We start from the raw sequence: 15,901 nt of genomic DNA, 5'->3' as shown, positions 1-15,901 counted from the left end.
TGATTTTGATATATAATAGGGCCTATTTGTATAGGTTAATTAGTAGACTGACAGATATAAAAAAATATATATATTGTTCATTTAACCTTTATTTAACTAGGCAAGTCAGTTAAGAACAAATTCTTATTTACAATTACGGCCTACCCTGGCCAAACGCTCCCTAACCCGGACGACGCTGGGCCAATTGTGCGCCACCCTATGGGACTCCCAATCACAGGCAGTTGTGATACAGCCTGGAATCAAACTAGGGTCTGTAGTAACACATCTAGTACTGAGATGCAGTGCCTTAGACCGCTGCGCCACTTGGGAGCCTAACGTTACCAACCCCTACGCTATGTATTTTCTACATTGTAGAATAACAGTGAAGACATCAAAACTACGAAATAACACATATGGATTCATGTAGTAACCAAAAAAGTGTTACACAAATCAAAGAATATTTCATATTTGAGATTCTTCAAATAGCCACCCTTTGTCTTGATGACAGCTTTGCAGTCTTGGCATTCTCTCAACCAGCTTCACCTGGAATGTTTTTCCAACAGTCTTAAAGGAGTTCCCACATATGCTGAGCACTTGTTAGTTGCTTTTCCTTCACTCTGCGCTCGGACTCATCCCAAACCATCTCAATTTGGTTTAGGTCGGGGGATTGTGGAGGCCAGGTCATCTGATGCAGCACTCCATCACTCTCCTTCTTGGTGAAATAGCCCTTACACCGCCTGGAGGTGTGTTGGGTCATTGTCCTGTTGAAAACAAATGATAGTCCCACTAAGCCCAAACCAGATGGGATGGCGTATCGCTGCAGAATGCTGTGGCAGCCATGCTGGTTAAGTGTGCCTTGAATTCTAAATAAATCACTGACAGTGTCAGCAGCAAAGCAACCCCACACCATAACATCTCCTCCATGCTTCACGGTGGGAAATACACATGCGGAGATCATCCGTTCACCTACTCTTCGTCTCACAAAGACACGGCGGTCTCCAAATCTCCAATTTGGACTCATCAGACCAAAGGACAAATTTCCACCGGTCTAATGTCCATTGCTCGTGTTTCTTGGCCCAAGCAAGTCTCTTCTTATTATTGGTGTCCTTTAGTAGTGGTTTCTTTGCAGCAATTCAACCATGAAGGCCTGATTCACACAGGCTCCTCTGAACAGTTAATGTTGAGATGTGTCTGTTACTTGAACTCTGTGAAGCATTTATTTGGGCTGCAATTTCTGAGGCTGGTAACTCTAATGAACTTATCCTCTGCAGCAGAGGTAACTCTGGGTCTTCCATTCCTGTGGCGGTCCTCATGAGAGCCAGTTTCATCATAGCGCTTGATGGTTTTTGTGACTGCACTTGAAGAAACTCCAAATTCTTCCGTATTGACTGACCTTCATGTCTTAAAGTAATGATGGACTGTGGTTTCTCTTTGCTTATTTGAGCTGTTCATGCCATACAACGGACTTGGTCTTTTATATATATATAAAGGGTAATTTAGTTAACTATTATTATAAAGCTAACGTTAGCTGCAAAGGTTGCACTCAGCTACAAAATACCATGATGAGTTCCTCCTTTGAGTAGCCTTGATCACCTTATCCATAAATGTAATATTTCAGCTAATTGAAGAAATGCTATAGCCAAAGATAAGAAAATGCTTGAATTAAAGCTTACCTTAAAGCTGTATACTTAATTTATGTTCCCGTTATTTATGAAATCCCACACGAGCTCCGTAATCCACTCAAACAACCGCATTAGAAAAGTGTCAGGAGACGAACTGTCACCATGGTGTCTTGTCCTGTCGTTCCAACGCTTGCCTCCCCGTGCGCAAATGTTTTTTAAGTACGTCATCAATTATCCAATATATAATGTTGGTGTGACGTGTGCTGCTGTGGCTGAACTTCAAATGTATCTATTGCATATATTCAACGCGTATTCGGGCTAAATTATTACATATATATATTGCAGTAGCACTGGCCCCATCCATAGACGTGTAAAACCTGTATTTATTTGTACAAATATACGTACACAACAGTAGGCTACACCAGGGGGCGGCAATAGCCTTTACGGCATCAGATTTATAGAAGCCCACAAGATAGGGTCGTCATTAAAACCAGTTCTTTACCCACAAAGTCATAAACCCCGCCCATTTCTACAATTTATATTGTTAAAAATTGATTTTAAACATAACCCTAATCTTAACCACGCTGCTAACCTTAATTAAGACCAAAAAAAAAAAAAAAAAAATGTTTTGCCAATTTTGACTTTGTGGAGGGGGATCTGACTTTGTGGCTATAGTCTCTAGAAGCTAGTGGAAACTCCAAGATACAGTATATTGTACAATGTTGGATAGGAAATATTATTTTTTAGACAATGTTAAAAAGTTGGCCTATCCTTTCACTTTTACTTGAAAGTATTTTAATCTCTTTTGGGACTGGTCTCAGAACAAGGATGAGCCTAATAATAATAATTTGAACAAATATTACTATGACGCATTGTGTGAATTTAAAGCAGGACACAATAATAAAAGAATAAGACGAAGACAAAGACATAAGGCCTACCAAAGCAGGTGATGTCATTTTGTTCAGACAAAATAGAACTCTATTAAAAATATATTGGTTAGTTTGTGAAAAGCAGGAATGCACAGAGATATATCACAGCCATTATCACCCTTGACATACATTGGCTAATGTCACCTTTGTAGCAGTGATGGTGATTGCGCGTGTCGGCATGACAGCAGCGTCTCGCCTTTGTAAATAGCGACGTTCTGCAGTTGTGTGTGTGCACCGCTGGGCGAGTCTTTGCCGCGTCTGTCTCCGTAGCTCCCCATTTTCCGAGAAAAGGAGAGGAGAATTAGCTCAGGGAGGAGGGCCGCCGCCATTATTGGGAAGCTGGGGAAAAAACACTTTCACACACACGCAATCTCTTGTTAAATTGATAAGGACATTACCAATTTATTGCATGAAGCCAGTTTAGAATAATCCTTGTACGGTAATTGCAGCAACCTCGACCAGTGTCCCGTGCATGATCGATCCAGCATAATGTTGGCACAACAATGGACATAATAATTGGACAAAAGCAACGTGGTGAACCAAGGAGAAGACGGTGAAACAAGCTTTTATTCTCCCGAGGAGAGAAAAAAAACAGGAAGATCATTGTTTTTACGTTAGTAGTTGTATTATCACAAAGACAACGAAAATATCAATGGAATTGGAAATCATCAAAATAGGGATATAGACTTACAATTAATCTGTCAAGCTAACAATAACAACATATGTATAGTTATTTGTGTCTGTTTCGGAATCAAACGAGCTACATTTCTGTTTCTTGTCCATGTATATCAGGCGGCGAGGGCTGCGGCAAGCGCTGGCCTGACAGATTCAGGGAGAATGCGATGGTATGTATTCACTTTCTCCCCATTTTAATCTGAAACACAGACTGAAACCAGTGTTCCAGCTAAACATTCTCATGATCAATTGACTCACAATGTATCAATTGTCTGTTACAAATGTATCTTTGGGTGATGATTAAAAAGTGCAAGTGGATTCAGAAATAAATACGAGGTGAATGGGTTTAGTTACGAGTCGGCTATTTCATTCTGTGGACAAGAGGCCTGGCGTGGCCAGTGCTTTCCATGAACATTCATTCCAAAATCGTTGTTAATCCATTCAAATATGCATAAGGAGTTGTAACCAACCCACTATATATTGACAATGTCAAACAATTTGGCGCAATTATGTTTGTGCTTCTGAATATAGAAAATGATGTATCTTTACAATCAGAGGGTAGGGTAGTGACTTGCTTGTTTTCATTTCCAAATAACTTGCCTGTTCAATCTGGTTGTCAGTCAGGCCTTGCACAGCTGAGCTTCATGATGGACTGCCTACTTTGCCTTTGATGGGCTATTTAGGCATGTTTTAAATGCTAGATTTCATATAGGTTTAGAATATATGGAGATGCCTCCTTTTGTAAACAATAATAATGAAAACAGTTTTATTAAATGGCAGTAGCCTGTCAGTTTGTAGTCCACATTTCATGTCAATATTGATACAGTAAGTACATCAATAGTCTATTTACATGAGTGATTTTTATCACAATAATACAGTGTGATTTGTTTTCTGGTTGTACTTCGTGCCTCCTCTTGTCATCATTTGGTTGTAGTTATGGAGTTTCTCCAGTATAGCCCCTTCCTCTGTGTCAAATATACTGCTTGGCAACTTGACAGACAAGAGTACACCAAACCTTACCTGATTCTAACACTGGTGATTATGATAGGTTACTGTGTACATGCAGTAGACTGGATTATGCTAATTAGTGATTGTCTGTATGCTGGGCAGATCTATCATCTGTTGTTTTTTCTTTGTTTGGCAACAGTATAAACACAGCAATTGGGAAGCTATTACAATAAGAACAGTGCAAACAGACCTCTGGCTGATGAGTTTATATTTTTGTTGCTGTCTAAAGAGGTTGATGTTTACCTAAATGTGTGTTGTCATTCATCCATGATCATGATATTCAGGATCAAGGCCATAGTCAAGAGCATAGATCCTTAATAGTGACCAGCTAAAGGTCCCGGTTGGCAAGGAAACCAAGAGCACTGCTTAGCCCTTTGTCTGAAGAGGTCCTTGGCCACCATCGAGATAAGGACGTATCTTACATAGTTATGAGACACACAGACCATCCATCCCCTCAATGCTTTTGGCTAGCGATAGGTAGGATGGGACTCCAATTAGTGTGAGTGCTTCTCCTCTTCCTCCCCTTCACTCCCATCCCTGCTCATACTCCAAAACCTGCCAAGTCATAAAGTAGGCAGAAAAAGAGCCTAAAAAAAGATAGCTCTGAGCAGAAGTACAGTACAGCCTCGTGGCTAGGGAACCAAACTGCTAACTAGCAGGTTAATGATCCAAATCCCAAGTTGGGTTTAGGGCTAACATTGATTCATCCACTTTACGTGACCAACTCCTCACATGTTGTATTGTACTTGATGTTGTATTGTACTTGATGTTGTATGTACTTGATGTTGTATTGCAGTTGGTGTGATCCTTTTATGGGATTGTCAGTAGCCTGTATGTGATAAGTTTGTCATTGAGTTGAAGTATGTGGATCCATGGTGGAGAGTACCCATGTCTCCAGTCCCATTTAGGCTCCTTTCATGTGACATCTCTCATACAAGGCAAAAAAAAAGAAAATGTAATCTTTTCACTACATACACCCTCAACATATTTACTGTCTCGCTTGATTTGCAGGGATATTGAGTTTTTCTTTGTATATTGCATTTGGTGTTGGCTTGTTCCATGTCATTTCAGCAAGCCATGAAACCCACCATCTCAGATTTTTCAGAAATCGTTTCTTGTAGTTAGAAACGTATAAGATTAGCATCCCTGCCACGTTATTTTGTTGAGATATAATTTGATCTCTGAGAAATTAAACGAATTGATTGTACACCAATTGGCCATTTTTAATTTATAGGATTCATATAATATTTAATAAATAAAGTACCTTACATCTTATTTGGACCAAATAGTTTTCTAACAATGACTAAGACATCCTCATGTAAATGGTCAAAAGCCATCCATGGACCCCCACACCCCACGCTAATCCCAACCCAACAAAGAGTATACAGCAGTTATGAGGACGGCTCATAATAATGGCTGGAATGGAGTGAATGGTATCAAACACAAAAACATGTTTCTGATACCATTCCATTTACTCCATTCCAGCCATTATTATGAGCCGTCCTCCCCTCAGCAGCCTCCACTGGGATACAGTATCAGTTTTCTATTTCTGACAACTAGTATGGAGCTGCGGCTCTGAGAATTGTTTCTTCATCCTTTGTAATGTATTCTCAGTGAATTTGGATTAGGCAATTTCAGCCACAACTGTTGCTGACAGGTGTATAAAATCGAGCACACATCCTTGCAATCTTAATAGATAAACATTCGCAGTACAAATGGCCTTACTGAAGAGCTCAGTGACTTTCAACATGCCACTGTCATATGATGCCACCTTTCTAACAAGTCAGTCCATCAACTTTCTGCGCTGCTAGAGCTGCCCCGGTCAACTGTAAGTGCTGTTGTGAAATGGAAACATCTAGGAGCAACCACTTGCTCAGTCGTGAAGTGGTAGGCCACATAAGCTCACAGAACGGGACCCTGAGTGTTGAAGCATGTAGCGTGTAAAAATTGTCTGTCTTCGGTTGCAACACTCACTACCAAGTTACAAACTGCCTCTGGAAGCAACGTCAGCACAATAACAGTTTGTCGGGAGCTTCATGAAATGGGTTTCCATTTCCATTTCCATGGAGTGGTGTAAAGCTCACCGCCATTGGACTCTGGAGCAGTGGAAACGTTATCTGGAGTGATGAATCACGCCGACAGACAGACGAATATGGGTTTGGCGGATGCCAGGAGAACCGAATGCATAGTGCCAACTGTAAAGTTTGGTGGAGGAGGAATAATGGTCTGGGGCTGTTTTTCATGGTCCGGTCTAAACCCCTTAGTTCCAGTGAAGATAATTCTTAACGCTACAGCATACAAGGACTCTCTAGACGATTCTGTGCTTCCAACTTTGTGGCAACAGTTTGGGGAAGGCCCTTTCCTGTTTCAGCATGACAATGCCCCCGTGCACAAAGCGAGGTCCATACAGAAACGGTTTGTCGAGCCTGGCCTAATCGCTCAACATCAGTGCCCGACCTCACTAATGCTCTTGTGGCTGAATGGAAGCAAGTCCCCACAGCAATGTTCCAACATCTAGTGGAAAGACTTCCCAGAAGAGTGGAGGCTGTTATTGCAGCAAAGGGGGGGACCAACTCCATATTAATGGTCATGATTTTGGAATGAGATGTTTGACGAGCAGGTGTCCACATACTTTTGGTAACATGTATGACGGCAATCCATGCTTTGGTTTTGTTTACCAGGCCACTGTTTCAAATGCAAGTCAATGGTATTTATAATAGTATTTTTGTGCTTCATAACCAAATCCTCTAAAAGTAACATCATTGAATTACACAATATATTTTTTAGATACTTTCAGGTGATTTGAATATGAAGTGTGAAAATGCTAATATAGGTACTATTGATTTGCATTGGCTTTGTGCCACAAATCTTAAAAAGTTACCATTTGAAACAATCACCAAATTCACTAGGAATATATTATATATAATGGAGAAACAATACTCAGAGCTGCAGCTTCATAGTACTTGTCAGACACAGACCGGTACCGGAGTGCCAAGTCTAGGTCCAAGAGGCTTCTAAACAGCTTCTACCCCACCAAGCCATAAGACTCCTGAACATCTAATCAAATGGCCACCCAGACTATTTGCATTGCCCCCCCCTCCTCCTCACACCGCTGCTACTCTCTGTTGTTATCATCTATGCATAGTCACTTTAATAACTCTACATGTTCATATTGCCTCAACTAACCGGTGCCCCCGCACATTAACTCTGTACCGGTACCCCCCCCCCCCCCCCCCGTATATAGTCTCGCTATTGTTATTTTACTGCTGCTCATTTAATTACTTGGTACTTTTATTTCTTATTCTTATTCATATTTTTTTTAAACTGCATTGTTGGTTAGGGGCTCGTAAGTAAGCATTTCACCGTGAGGTCTACACCTGTTGTATTAGGCGCGTGTGACTAATAACATTTGATTAGATTTTTGATATACTCGTTGTTGGGGTGGGATTGGAATGGGGGGTTCCGTGACTGGCTTTTGACCATTCCTTTGGATTCCTCATGTGTAACTCATTGTTAGAAAAAAAGTTAGGTCCAAGTTGGATGTTTGGTACTATATTGACTATTATATGAATCCTATACATTTTAAATGGCCAATTTGGATAAAATCAATTAGGTCAATTTATATTAAAACAGAATAATGTTGCAGGACTGCTAATGTTCTGTTTCTAACAACAGAAACGATTTCAGAACAATCTGAGATGGTGTGTGTCAACTCTTTCTTGTGCTTTTTGAGGTGGAACGACCCTGTTCTATTAAAAGGCCAGCCCAGATTGAGAGCGGATTAGAAATGAGAAATTCTTGCCCCTACTCAGTGTTCTCTCATTAAGTTGAAGGGAAAGTATTCTTAGTCTTGTCTTCTTTTAACCACTGTCGTTCTTGTGAAGGTGTTTGACTGTTCTTTTTTTGATGAGAGCAGAAATAAGGTTAACTTGGCTCAAACTAATATTTGTTCCTTTTTTAAACATAAATTAAGATTTTGTTTAGCTAATTATTTGATTTTTGTGCTCTTTTTCTTCCTGACAGGCTCATAGCTACATTAGAAATGACTGAGAGAAGCCTCTGCCTTTGCTACACCCCTACACTGCTGTAATTAAACATGAAGCACACTAGAGGAAACACCAACTAATCTGCCACTCACATCCAGGTGTACTCTTCTATCGAGTCCCTGAATATGGCATGATGAGTGTCAGCAGACGATAATGATGGCGAAAAAGCAGGATGCTAAGTCACCCACATACAATCTTATTGTTGTGGGTTTGTCAGGGACTGAGAAAGAGAAGGGCCAGTGTGGAGTGGGTAAGTCCTGCCTGTGTAACCGCTTTGTGCGCCCCAGTGCTGATGACTTCTATCTGGACCACACGTCAGTGCTGAGCACCAGTGACTTCGGGGGCAGAGTGGTTAACAATGACCACTTCCTGTTCTGGGGAGAGGTGGGGCGGGTGGTGGAGGAGGGGCCGGAGTGCAAGATGCATGTGGTGGAGCAGACCGAGTTCATTGATGACCAGACGTTCCAGCCACACCGCAGCACTGCCATGCAGCCCTATATCAAGAGGGCGGCCTCCACCAAGCTGGCCTCTGCAGAGAAGCTTATGTACTTCTGCACGGACCAGCTGGGGCTGGAGCAGGACTTTGAGCAGAAGCAGATGCCTGAGGGCAAGATACAGGCTGACGGGTTCATGCTCTGTGTGGACGTCAGTAGGGGGATGAACCGCAACTTTGACGACCAGTTGAAGTTTGTCACAAACCTTTATGGTCAGCTGAGCAAAACAAAGAAGCCCATTGTGCTGGTCTTAACCAAGTGTGATGAGGGGGTTGAACGCTACATCAAAGATTCTCACACCTTTGCCATCACTAAAAAGAGTCTTCCAGTAGTGGAGACATCTGCACGCTCTAACATCAATGTTGACCTAGCTTTCATTGCTTTGGTGCAACTCATTGATAAGAGCAGGGGCAAGCCCAAGATCATTCCTTACTTTGAGGCCCTCAAGCTCCAGAGTCAGCAGATAGCCCTGGCTAAAGACCGATACGAATGGCTAGTCAACCGCGTAGTGAAGAACCACAACGAGACCTGGCTTAACACCAGCCGACGCATGCACAGCTCTTCAGAGTTCAAAGAATACGTCTTTCTAGAGGGTACAGCGAAATGCAAGAAGCTCTTCCAGCAGCATGTGTACCGTCTGAAACAGGAGCACATTGAGAGACGTCGGAAAATCTATCTGAGCACTCTTCCTCTAGCACTTAGCTCCCTGGTGCCTGACCTTGATGAGATCGACCAGCTGAGCTGGTCTGGGGTTCAGAAGGTCCTGGAGTCTAAGCAGCACTTTGCCCACTGGTTTGTAGTTCTGGAGGACTCTCCATGGGAGGACACGTCTCACATAGATAACATGGAGGATGAGCGCATCCCCTCAGACCTGCTGGAGACGGCCCCAGCCGAGTACATTTTCAACGCCCACCTGGAGCACCTGAGGAATGAGTGCAAGCGGGCCGAGATGAGGCAGGAGTTCAAGCACAAGCTGGCCTGTTCTCCCTTTGTCACGCCAGGCAAGCCCTGGGAAGAAGCCCGCAGCTTCATCATGAACGAAGACTTCTACCAATGGTTGGAGGAATCAGAGTACCTGGACCTCTACAACCGCCACCAGAAAGAGATAATAGACCACGCTAAAGAGGACTTCCAGGAGCTGCTGCTGGAGTACTCTGAGCTCTTCTATGAGCTGGAGGTGGATGCCAAGCCCAGCAAGGAGAAGATGGGGGCCATCCAGGAGGTTTTAGGGGAGGAGCAGAGGTTCAAGACCCTGCAGAAGCTTCCAGCTGAGAGAGATGCTCTGGTGTTGAAGCATATCCACTTTGTCTACCACCCAACCAAGGAGACCTGTCCCAGCAGCCCACAGTGTGGAGACTTCAAGATAGAGCAGCTCCTGGCCTCACGTTTCCCAACATGCTACCCATTCTTCAATGTGAAGTCCCATTTTGGGGATATTAAAGCTGACCGAATCAACCTTGTGATATTGGGCAAAGACGGACTGGCCAGGGAGTTTGCCAATGAGATCAGGACTCTCTGTACCAATGACGACCGGTATGTGCTGGATGGGAAAATGTATGAGTTGACCCTGCGACCTATCGAGGGAAACATACGACTTCCTGTAAATTCCTTTCACACTCCCACTTTCACACCCCATGGATGCCTGTGTCTGTACAACTCAAAAGAGTCCCTAACCTACGTCGTAGAAAGCATTGAAAGGTTGCGGGAGTCAACAATAGGTAGAAGGGACAGCCATATAGCTCAGCTTTTAACGTCTCTGCTCTTGGTTACTAAAAGGGGAGTAGGGACATATGCAGATATTGGGGGAGAAACTGCCTTAGGCCTAATAACACAGGGACAGCAGGTAGCAAGGAGACTGCAGTGTAGCTTCCTAGACCCAGCCTCTCCTGGTGTGGGCTATGGGCATAATGTGAATGACAGTCAGATCAATCAAGTATTGAGGGGTCTCCTGGACTCTAGGAGGAGCTCATCTTTTAGTAGCAGCTCCCCACCTCTGCCCCCTAAACCTCCAGGCCCAAGAGACTCTCCTCACCAGCCCAGCCCAGAGGCAGACGTCCGCATCGTCATGTGCTTGATGTGTGGAGACAACTACGACGTGGAACAGCTCCTCTCTCCCTTCCTACTGCCTCAGCACTGCAGGCCAACATCCAATAGTGGGACCTCAGTGATACTGGAGCAGACAGTGGGGCCTCACAAACAGGTGATTGAGCTCTCCCTTCTTTCCTACCACGCCTCCTTCTCCCTGAGGAAGAGCAGATTAGTGCATGGCTACATCGCTGTGTACTCAGCCCGACGCAAGGCCTCCCTGGAGACTCTATGTGCCTTCCTGTGTGAGATCCAGGACATCATCCCTGTTCAGCTGCTGGCAGTAGGGGAGAGCCAGGTGGAGCTCACAGAAAGTGAGTCTGCCAGAGAGCAGCTAGTCCAGGGAGAGGAGCTGGCCCAAGAGATAGAGGGCAGGTTCAACAGTGTGGTGTGTGGGTCTGGAGGGGTGGTGGGCGGCCTGCACAGGATAGAGATGTTCCAGCACTTCCTGATGGAGGTGGTGGAGAAACGCAACATTGTGGAGGCAACACACATGTATGATAACGTGGCAGAGGCCTGCTTTAACGACACTGCCTACTCCCCTCGCTGTAGCTCACCCAGCCCTGGCAACATGTTCCTAGACTCTGATGTGGATGACGTGGAGCCCTCCCCACCCTACTTCGATGGCACACTCACCTCCCATGGTGGGGGCTTCAACCTGCCTGACCTGGACTCCAGCGATGTCTCTGTCATCTCTGACATCAGCTCCTTTGAGAACAAACTCAACAGCAAGGTCCCTCCCCAGGTGAGGCCCAAGCCCACTGTGACCTTTGACTTCCGGAAGGTGGGCCGAAACCCCTACAACACAGACACCATGGGCCACCGTCGCTCCCTGCCCTCTGCTGTGACATGGGTACCAGGTGGGGACGGAGGTTACGACCCCTCAGACTATGCAGAGCCCATGGATGCTGTGTCCAAGCCCCGGCCCAGCAACGAGGAGATCATCTACTCTGTGCCCCATGACAGCACGCAGGGCAAAATAATCACCATCCGCAACGCCAACAGGATGCACTCAAATGGGAACGGCTCGGACAGTGAGGCGGACAGCAGTTCCCTGGAGCGCTGCAGGAAGTTCTCGGCGGCGGGGGTGAAGCCCCGGCTGTACCGTGACCGCTCGAAACGCCTGGGTAAGTTCAGCAGCTTTCGCACTAGCTTCATTGGCAGCGACGACGAGATGGGGGCCCTGCCAAAGACCAAGGAGGATGAGTTCGGAACCCTGAAAGGAGACATCATCAATGAGGAGGGAGAGGACACCAAGAAGAGGAACATTCTGAAGAGCCTACGGCGAACTGCCAAGGTACGTATTTCTTCACTTAGTATTCTCCTCTTAACTGCTAATGGGTTAACACTATAATTTTCAAGTTTGAATGACTATTGTCTTTCAAGTTTAGGTAAATGGATGGCTAGCTTTGATACGATAAAAGTGGTTAAGTATTGACAACATGGTTATTATGATTTCTCACGTGAACTCTACTTTTGAAATAACTTTTTTGATGCATAATTGCTTGATTGTTTTAATCAAAACTATTCCTCCATGCTAACATGCTATTCATAGAAAGTAAGTTCTAAGTAAGTGAGTGGATAGAATTTAAGCCTGTATTTCAGAGTGTCTAAGACACTTGATGCGGCAGCTGTTGATGCTGAATAGATAACGGCTAATTTAGTTTGCCAGCTTACAGCTGAATTGAACATAGTGTTGACATAATGAACAACCATTCTAATATGGACTTGGTCATTAACAATGTCAACATTCCTGTTTCTGTGCAGAAAACCAGACCAAAGCCTCGGCCCTCTATTCCCAAGCCCCTGGAGAGCAACTACTTCGGGGTACCCCTGGTCAATGTGGTGTTCCCAGACAGACCTATCCCACTTTTTATTGACAAGTGTGTCCACTTCATTGAGACCACAGGTAGGTCACAATTTTCTGTCTCCTCTTCTCCCCTGTGTTTGTGTGTGTGTATTTGTCTTGTTCATTATGCTATTTGACGTGGATGCTGTCCAAAACATAGGCAGAATCTTATTGTTGATAATTCTGAGGTAAATCTGTGGTGCTGAATTATGAAAATGTGTTATGTCTTTTTAGTGTTGCACTGTGAAAGTTTTACTTTCAATAATCACTTTATGAGATTGTTCATTTTCAATGTGCTTTAATGTAAGCCATTCTGGATGAGGGCATCTGCTAAATGAAAAAAAATGTAATGTGAATGTAATGATTATTTTTCTTCCCAACTCTATTTACGTTTAATAAGCCAAGAATAACTAACTACACTAGAGCAAATGTAGCCAGTGATCAAGTTCTGTACTTCAGCAGTGCCCTCATTGACTTTACAGGAAATGGATAATGACGTAATGCAGATGAAGTCGATGGAATGAAGCATTCTTCCTGGTTTCAATCTCTGTCTCTCTGCAGGTCTCAACACAGAGGGGCTCTACAGGGTGAGTGGGAACAAGTGTGAGATGGAGAGCATGCAGAGGCAGTTTGACCAGGGTGAGTTACTGTACCTAGTCCTGTCTGGTCTAAAACATTGTATCAGACCCATGGATGGATTGACTGTAATACTTACCACACTCTGTCCCTAACCCCTGGACTAACCCTGGTTAGTTATTTGGCTAATCAATATATTGACACATGAGCTGTAGAGGAAATTATGGCCTACAACAAAATATATTTAGAACAGTGACAAAGCCGACTACCTCTTACACACTATTCCTATTCTTCTCTCTTCCCCTTTCTCCTCCCTCCCCTACCTGTTTTTCTCTCCTCCCCCTCACCTCCCTCTACCACTCTCTCCTCTTTCTCTTCTTCTACATCTCACCTTCCTCTCCTGCTCTTCTTCCCTCTTCATCTCCCTCTCCCCCATCTTGTTTTACCTCTCTATCCCTCTACCTCTTTTCTCCTCTAGACCATGGGCTGGACCTAGTGGAGAAGGACTTTGCCATCAACACGGTGGCTGGGGCTCTGAAGGCCTTCTTCTCTGAGCTGCCGGAGCCGTTGGTGCCCTGCATCCTGCAGGTGGAGCTGCTCGAGGCCTTCAGTAAGACTTGGAGCTGGCTGGGGTTAGGAAGGGGTACTGGGGTTCTGGAGAGCTCAGTAAGACATTGAGCAGGCTGGGGTTAGGGAGGGGTACAAAGGTTTTGGAGGGTTCAGTAAGACATGGAGCTGGCTGGGATCAGGGAGGGGTACTGGGGTTCTGGAGGGCTCAGTAGGACATGGAGCTGGCTGGGGTCAGGGAGGGGTACAAGGGTTCTGAAGGGTTCAGTAAGACATTGAGCAGGGTGGGGGAGTCAGTGTGGGGTACAAGGGTGGTGCTGAGTGGTTGTTCAGGGAGTGATTCTTGTGATTTTTGACAGTCAAGTTCTTACAGGGTACTGTAAGTGTTGGGGAGGATTTCTCGTAGAGGGTGGGATAAGGATATGTCGTGTTTTCTTCTCAGAAAATATAATATATTATAACTGTGTGTAGATGTATACTGTATGTAGTGCTGCATATGGAGTTGAAAACATGTGAGTCATAGCACTGACCCCCTCCCTGTGTGTGTGCACAGAAATCAACGACAGAGAACAAAGGCTGTACACCATGAAGGATGTGCTGAGGAAGTTCCCCAGGGAGAACTATGACGTTTTCAGATTTGTCATGAGCCACTTACACAAGTGAGTGCAGATCAGACTGGCTAACTGTTTCATTCTATGACCTTGGCCCTGACTGCATTGTGACTGAAACCATTTGCATGTTTTGTAACATGTATCATCAAGTAGCTCTTATACCTGTGTAATAATGTTATTACACTAGTAGCTGTTGTCATGCTGTTGTTGATGGGGGTGTATTGTGTTGTCTCTCCCAGGGTGAGCCAGCTGAGCAGACAGAACCTGATGACCAGTGAGAATCTGTCCATCTGTTTCTGGCCCACTCTGATGCGGCCAGACTTCACCACCATGGACGCCCTGACGGCCACGCGGACCTACCAGACAATCATCGAGACCTTCATCCACCAGTGTGCTTTCTTCTTCTACAACCAGCCCCTCCTGGACTCCCCCACTGGCCTGGCTGGCTTCCCTGCCTCCCCCACCACCACCACCACCGGGGGCTCTGCCTATTCCTGCTACCGCTCCTCCCCTCCCCCCACCACCACACAATTCAGCCTCCTGCAGCAGTCGCCGCCCACCACCCCCCAGTCACCCCTGCAGTCCCTCCTGCCCCCTCTCCACCAACACCCCCACTGCGCCCCCACCGAGCAAGAGACACTCTAAAAGACACTGTGAAAGACACCGAGAAGGGAGCACACGCTGTACCCCTGATCTGATGATGCTGGACCTCCGTCACTTACACACACACAAAAACACACACACCAACACACACACTGACACTACCTTGTTTGGTCATTGATAATAACACAGATAAAGAGAGAGAGAGAGGAGACGAGGAGCGCTTGACAAACAAACTTGCCACTAGTGAACAGCATCCAGCTGACCTGCCCCTGCCACCTGTGTGCCAGTGCAGATCCCAATGCTGACTCTTCCCCTCCACCCCCTGATAATCTGACTCTAGGACTCACCAACAGGAGGGCCAGGAGAAAGAACAGAGTGGGTTTCATTGTTACAGTAAGAATCTCTCTGCCAACCAACCATTTTAACCCTAATGATACACTATAATGAAAAAGTCCAAGCCTCCATGTCAAGTTGGAAGATATGATTTGTGCCCATAGCTATGTTGTTATTTGTGTATAATAATTTTACATCTGTTTGTTAATGAAAGTAGCCACTGGATGTATGGACTGTGCTCTGAAGGCTGTCGGCAGTAACGTGCCACACCGCTGTTTGGGGAGCCTCCCTCTCTGCCTGAAGGACCCCTGCTATGGGGTTGGGGGGGGGGTTCAGTGGGGATGGGGGGGGGGGGGGTAGTTTGGGAGAGTGGGGGGACATCCAAGGATGCACTTTAATGGTCAGAATGTTTTTGTAAAAAAAAAAATATCCCAAAAGGGTGTTGTTGGGCCAGAATGTTTTAGTGTGTTGAGTTCCCAGCTCAAACAGCCATACCCATTGTCTCTCTGAAGGGGCCTTGGCAG

General features: G+C 45.1%; 1 protein-coding gene across 2 annotated transcripts; it reads left to right on the top strand.

The window, feature by feature from the left end:
- The first annotated feature begins 2,721 nt into the window (after positions 1–2,721).
- LOC120045116 (rho GTPase-activating protein 35-like) lies at positions 2,722–15,688 on the top strand. Of its 2 annotated transcripts, XM_038990007.1 has the most exons (8): positions 2,722–3,143; positions 3,323–3,375; positions 8,237–12,135; positions 12,606–12,747; positions 13,249–13,326; positions 13,742–13,873; positions 14,384–14,489; positions 14,681–15,688. In XM_038990007.1, the coding sequence occupies exons 3-8, from the start codon at positions 8,413–8,415 to the stop codon at positions 15,084–15,086; spliced, it is 4,587 nt and encodes a 1,528-aa protein (XP_038845935.1). In that variant the 5' UTR covers positions 2,722–3,143; positions 3,323–3,375; positions 8,237–8,412; the 3' UTR covers positions 15,087–15,688. The 2 variants fall into 2 exon arrangements, with proteins under 2 accessions (XP_038845935.1, XP_038845934.1); XM_038990006.1 differs by having other exon boundaries at positions 2,722–3,375.
- Positions 15,689–15,901: the final 213 nt, after the last annotated feature.

This window comes from Salvelinus namaycush, chromosome 3 (genome assembly GCF_016432855.1).
Source record: "Salvelinus namaycush isolate Seneca chromosome 3, SaNama_1.0, whole genome shotgun sequence".
In the NCBI taxonomy this organism is placed as follows: Eukaryota; Metazoa; Chordata; class Actinopteri; order Salmoniformes; family Salmonidae; genus Salvelinus; species Salvelinus namaycush.
The sequence above is the reverse complement of the archived record's forward strand: the minus strand, read 5'-3'. Positions and strand labels throughout refer to the sequence as shown.

Excerpts from the sequence above, each read along its gene's own strand:
- LOC120045116 (XM_038990007.1), top strand. The coding sequence starts at position 8,413 with ATGATGGCGAAAAAGCAGGATGCTAAGTCACCCACATACAATCTTATT. Across the intron at positions 13,327-13,741 it reads GCAGAGGCAGTTTGACCAGG|ACCATGGGCTGGACCTAGTG; the intron begins GTGAGTTACTGT and ends TTTCTCCTCTAG. Across the intron at positions 13,874-14,383 it reads GGAGCTGCTCGAGGCCTTCA|AAATCAACGACAGAGAACAA; the intron begins GTAAGACTTGGA and ends GTGTGTGCACAG.